Here is a 6,521-nt window from a genome sequence, read left to right on the forward strand (position 1 = left end):
ATGGGAAAACTGTGATATGCTTAGAATATTACAAGTTTAGTTTATATTTAAACATTATAATTTATTATTATTATTATTATTACTATTATTATTATTATTATTATTACTATGTAAAATGCATTTCTTCTTCTTTTGGTAATCCTTTCTCCATTTTAATTACGGTATGTTTTCTGATTTTTTTGCTGTCATTGCAGAAGTTTAACATCAAAATGCTAGGGGGACAACATGAGCACTAACCACAGTTCTGTGACAAGTTTTATTCTCTTGGGATTCTCCCTTAGCAGAAACACTCAGCTGATTTTGTTAATTTTGTTTTTAACTATATACTGTATGACTTTGATGTCCAACCTTCTCATTATCATCCTGGTGACATCTCAGAGATCTCTTTATAAACCCATGTACTTCTTCATTGGAAACTTCTCTTTCCTAGAAATATGGTATACTACTGTTACTGTCCCTAGGATGCTAAAAGACCTAGCATCAGGAAACAAAACTGTCTCCTACACTGGGTGCATTTCCCAATTTTATTTTCTCTTCTTTCTTGGAGCCTCACAACATTTTCTATTGACCGCAATGGCCTACGATCGATTCTTGGCCATTTGCTATCCCTTGCGTTACTCCACCCTCATGAGTAGATCTATCTGTGGAAAGCTTGCAGCTGGTTCTTGGCTTGCTGGTTGCGTATCCATCTCTCTGCCAGCTGCTATGATGTCGCGGCTAGTCTTTTGTGGTCCAAACACAATTGACCACTTCTTCTGTGACTTCAGTCCCCTGCTACAATTGTCCTGCACAGACACCTGGCTGAATGAGATCATTTTTTCAACAGTGGCTTGGACAGTAATTCTAAGCTGTTTCATCATGACCTTTTTGTCCTATATGTCTGTGATCATTACTATTTTAAGAATACCATCTTCTCTTGGACGGCAAAAGGCATTTTCCACTTGTGCTTCTCATATTATAGTTGTTGGTATTTTTTTTGGTACAGTCATCTTTATGTATATACGCCCAAAGGCTAAGCATTCTTCTCCAGTAGACAAAGTGGTCTCAGTATTTTATTCTGTTGTAGTACCTCTTCTAAATCCTATGATCTACAGCCTACGAAACAAAGAAATGAAAAATGCACTGTGGAAAGCTTTGGGTAAACTAAAAAGGCAGAAATAATTGAAAAACAGTGATTAATGCATATTTTTATGTGGTCATATTACTACTTGATTTCCTACAGCAGAATGACATCACTGCCATCAATACACACATTTAAACAATCTGGAACAAGTGAGAACTTATTGTGGATTAATCTCTTGATACCAGACGTTTTTAAACTTTAACTACCACATACATTGTCACATTTTTGTAATGAAAACAATTCACTAAAGAAAGGGTTTTTATTTCTTAGTGCACCCGAGCAAATTTTCTATTATGAGCTTTCTTTTGGTGACCTATCGGAATATGTATTATATAGGGAAAAACTAGCAAAATACAAAATATATACTTTTTCTATGATATTTCTTTAGTTAATTGTATGTTTTACATGTACTTTAGATGCGGTTATACAACCCTAAAGTAAAGGTTTATATTGTCACATGTGGTTTGGGGGGAGGGAAAGTGTGCGTGGGGGGTGGGTGATAATTTGATCCATAAATGCAGGAGCCTATCATCATCATCATCATCATCATCATGATTTATTTATATAGTGCCACTAATTCCTTGCACTGATCTGTTTACTTGAAAATCATATTGAGCAATCATTTCACAATGTGTCTGGGCAGCTTAACAGTATTGGACATGCTACCTACTGTCATGAACATAGAGTACTTACAGTAATTTATAAGGGTTAAACCATCACATAATTGTGGGGAATAAGGGATAAGACAGAAAGTATGTTGTATGTTCCAGTGTGAGAAGATAGGAGTGTCATCTGTGGCAGCAGCAAAGGGCCCCTGCTGTGAGATATAGATTGGCTTGGGATGGATTTTGATACCTGAATAGACTTTTAGGAACCGCTCAGCATGGTGTCTGGATCACACAGCCCATCTGCTAACTTGGCTATACTTTATATAGACAAATAGAATTCAGTTTTAAAATATGCCACTTAGAATCAATAAAAGTAGTGATAAACCACATATTCCTAGATAGCATGATGAAGGGCAACTCATATGTCATATTCAGAAATCTGCCCTGCAGAGAAGTTAAAGAAAGGAGTATAAGCTCTACGATTACACTGTATCTGGGCGTGTTTGATATCAAAAGATGGACATATTCATAGGGGATTTATTAATAATTAAATTGGATCTGTGTGACGCTCCACAGAAAAGTTAGGTCACATAGTAGAATTGGTTAGTAAATTAGGCAACATGCAAATGATGATTGAAAAAAGTGTCACAGGCCACAACCCCTGGGTGTAGGAAGAGGTTTGGAAGTGTCTTTAAAAGGCTGAGACCGGGTACAGCAAATTGTCAGACTTTTGGGAAATCAATTCACATTGATAAGCTGTTCATCTTCCAAGCCAATTTCCCTTGGCCAGAATATACCACTTATCTGTAAGCTATGCTCTGAATTCAATTCCTTTCATTTTAAACTGTTTTTGCTTGTGTATGTTATATCAGTTTTACTAATTGTTTTTCTTTATATCTGAATGCCCTGTGTTCTCCTTCCATCTGTCTGCTTTCATATTCCTTGCTGGTCCAAAACAAGATTCCATGGATGGGTTCCCATGTTATTTCCTGTCTCCAAAACAGTATTCTCCTACTATGTGTCTGCTTCCATGTTCCTTCCAACTTTAAAACATCATCTTGCTGCTGTTTCTGTTGTGATGTGGGCAGTTACACAACGGTAGTATCCTGCTGTTTCCATCTGCATATCATATTTATTTGTAAATTCATATATATTTGCATATAAAAAATCTGTTATGTCTGCAGTTTTTTTCCACTGACCAAAAAAGTGTCCTTCTGCTATGCTTGTCTGCTTGTTCCATTCAGCCACAAAACAGGTCCCCTTCTGCTTTAACTTTTGCAGCATGAAAGGTTCATGCTGGCTGAAGGGACCATTTATGAAATAGGAAAAAATACAGACAAGCATTTGACCACAAACTTAGGTGCAGGTCACTTTCCACTTTTGGTAAGTATCTCATACTTGCCACTTATGGCAGTTGACGTCCGGGAGCTGTCAAGTGCAGGTGGGCGCGCGGGGACAGGGCTCAGAAATTTGTGTCATATTGGCCCCCATGACATAATGACGCAAAGGAGTCCATTTACAGCGGGGGGGGGGGGACCAAATGCTGCGATTCTCAGGGAATCGCTGCATTTTGGATGTTATTCTGCCCACTTCACTAGGTAGTGGGCAGATGCGGGAGGCTGCCATACTCTCCCGGGAGTCCGGGCGACCCATCCGAAATCCAGGAGTCTCCCGGACATTCTGGGAGAGTTGGAAAGTATGATTAGTATCTCTGTGGATCACCCATTTGCAGGATTGTAGTCACAGATGGGAGTATGGACATCCTTTTTATTAGCATCACATTTATATATTGTAATTTTTTAAGGTTTATGGTTTTCAGTGTTTATTCTTTTGGAGAACTCAGTGTTTATTATTCCTGTTTGTTTTTTGTTCTTTTCATATGCAAAAATTCATGTTTTTCAGTATTAATGGATACAAATACCATAAACATGAACACAAATCATATGATTTGGTGTACTTTGTTTTTATTTTAAACAGGTTAAAAAGGGGTGTGTTAGTGGTCAGGATCCCAGAACACGGGACAGAGTGCATGATGAGAGGACAGAGTATCAGTGGACAGGGACTCAGAAAGGAAAGTACCAGGGGAGAGGGAAAATAATTATATATATATATATATATATATATATATATACACACACCCCCCACACTGCTTGCCCATATACAGGTAGCAGACACAAAAATGCAACACCAATATAAGGTCACTTAGTAATAAGTAATAGTTAATTATTAACCCTATTAGGCCCTATTAGTTATTAATAATAAATTAATAGGGCATTGAGCACCAATGTTCAGACTGTATAGAGCCATTGCTAGTAAAGAGAATGGAAAGTATTCCAGTGCTGAGGAGAGGCCCTGATTGGTAGTGTCAGATCTGGAGACTGAGGAGGTCATGATAATTGTATAACATCAGTGTCATGCTCATGAAATCAGTGGATGAATGGGGGCACTGTCATCCTGGAAGACCTCCCTCTTGCCAGCTAGAAATGCTGCCACATGAAGTGAAGATTATCACTCAGTACCATTAATGAGCAATTAGCATTGACCTTGCTTTCTAAGGCAATAACTGCACCCAAATGATGTGCAACATTGCACACCTAGCATAAAATGTACATAAAACATTAAAGAACGTCCAGAATCCGTTACTGTTGGAAACAACACTCAGGGCTGCAGAGTTCTTTATGTTGGTGCCCCACGTACACTGGTCTATTGGTCTATTTGTCTAGAACACAGTGACGGATGATTCATCTGACCATATTACCTTCCTCCACCACTTGGTAGCAGGGCCACCAAGAGGAATTTGGGTCTCTTGGACAGCAGGTTTTTGGGACCCCTTTCCGCATGTGATAAGTAAGGGTGCTGTATGACCCTGCCAAAAAGGAAATGGTCACATAATGTTGCTGGCATGGGCAACATGTGGCATGGCTGCACATCTTTAGATATGACATATTGATGGAGATTCAATTGATGTGAAACACAGACATCACACAGTGCACATTGCCGGCAGTTACTGTAGAAATCTCCGCTCATTTTCCCTCGCACTCCATAGAGGGAGGAGGAGATTTCTGTCAAATCTTCGATGCAAAATGTCTCGCAGACATCCTGGAGACACTTTTCAGCTAATTGAATTCCGCCATTATGTATTAAAATGGTGTTACTCTCACCTACCTTTTACTGTCACAACCTGGTACTGGATTCTTCCATGGATTCTGGAATGCTGGGACCTGTTGGAAAATGTAAATATGGAAATCTGAGCAATAAGTGAACAATGAACATAACACAGATTACACAGTACATAATACATACATTATGATAAAATATTACATTTATCATACCCTCCCCAGCCACAGCAATCCACCCCTCAAGTATATCATGCCACCATCCAGACACTTTATGCCACCCCCCAGAAACATCAAGCCACTCCTTAGCTGCATCATGCAACCCCCTGCCATACCACGTACACATGCATCCATCCAGTGAGAGGACAACTAAGCCTATTTCAACTAAGAGTGTTTTTTAGTCCAACTTGCCAAATGCAGTCATAGATTCCTCAGTTAACTGTAAGAATGGCAGTGAGATTGAAATAATCCTTTGTTTTACAATTGTTAGAAAGAGGGAAGGTTATTTTTTATCATGCCGCCATGTGGATTCTAGGAGCCACTCAGATGAATTGGGGCAAACTATTTTTTAGGCCAGGTGGTCTATTTCAAACTAAGAAGATAGTGGCCTATTAGGAAAAGGAATACCAAAATACCTTAGTTATTAAGACACTTATCTCAGGCCAGCAGTCTGAGAAAGTCCACCAAATATGTTTGCTTGAGACCATCCGCAAGTAGGTGGTATATTTGAGAAAATTTTGTGAATATCTTGTGGCACCAGGTAAGTCCTATTGCGGGCTTTTATAGATATTTCATAGGTATACTTAAAAACTCCCCTTAGAATTGTGATACTGCATTGATGCTACCTGGAGAGCAAGAGTTATACCCGCAAATCTTGCAGCCATTATTTTCATAAAGGGTATTTTTGTTTCAGTTATTAGCAGAGTCATGGTGGTCTTCAAGATGGAGGCCACTCCCCTTTGGATAGATGACTTTCACAGAATACAAAGATGTAATACGGGGATTCAAAGCAGCCTTCTTTTGTAAGAAGTAGACATGGGCGGGCTCGGTTCCCAGAGAACCGAACCCACCTGAACTTTGGGTATCCGAGTGGCTCGGTACTCTCCCGCCTGTTCGGAATCCAAATCGAGGCCGAACGTCATCGTGATGTCGTTGGATCTCGGGGCTCAGTTCTCGCGATACTTGAAGATTATAAATACACGCCTCCACAGCAATCCATCGCCATTTGACAGAGGGAGAGAGCAGGGTGTAGTCACAGGCTGATTAGAGCAGGGACAGAGAATACAATATTCTGATTCCAATTGTGCTAACATGCTAACAAAAATCGCTAGAGAAGAGAGGAGGATAGAGGAGTTGTTTTTTTTTTTTTTAAATTTGGCACTCAAAGTGCTTTTTGGGTGTCCCCCATTATTTTGCCTAAATATTTCTGGCTGTCAAAATTACTATCTGTCAGCAGTATCTTACCAAATAATTTTTAGCACTCCCCAGTGCTTTTGCGGTGTCCCCCATAATTGTGCATAAATATTTCAGGCTGTCAAATTTGCTATCTGTCAGCAGTATCTACCAAATAATTTTTAGCACTCCCCAGTGCTTTTGGGGTGTCCCCCATAATTGTGCATACATTTTTCTGGCTGTCAAAATTACTATCTGTCAGCAGTATCTTACCAAATAATT

At 39.4% G+C, this 6,521-nt stretch overlaps 1 protein-coding gene across 1 annotated transcript; it reads left to right on the forward strand.

Moving 5' to 3' along the window:
- Window positions 1–225: 225 nt before the first annotated feature.
- LOC142153224 (olfactory receptor 6F1-like) lies at window positions 226–1,161 on the forward strand. Its single transcript, XM_075210644.1, has one exon. The coding sequence runs from the start codon at window positions 226–228 to the stop codon at window positions 1,159–1,161; it is 936 nt and encodes a 311-aa protein (XP_075066745.1).
- The last annotated feature ends 5,360 nt before the right edge of the window (window positions 1,162–6,521 follow it).

The sequence above is a fragment of the Mixophyes fleayi genome, chromosome 1, assembly GCF_038048845.1.
Source record: "Mixophyes fleayi isolate aMixFle1 chromosome 1, aMixFle1.hap1, whole genome shotgun sequence".
NCBI lineage: Eukaryota > Metazoa > Chordata > Amphibia > Anura > Limnodynastidae > Mixophyes > Mixophyes fleayi.

What these genes read in the sequence shown, in the direction of transcription:
- LOC142153224 (XM_075210644.1), top strand. Translation starts at nt 226, where the DNA reads ATGAGCACTAACCACAGTTCTGTGACAAGTTTTATTCTCTTGGGATTC.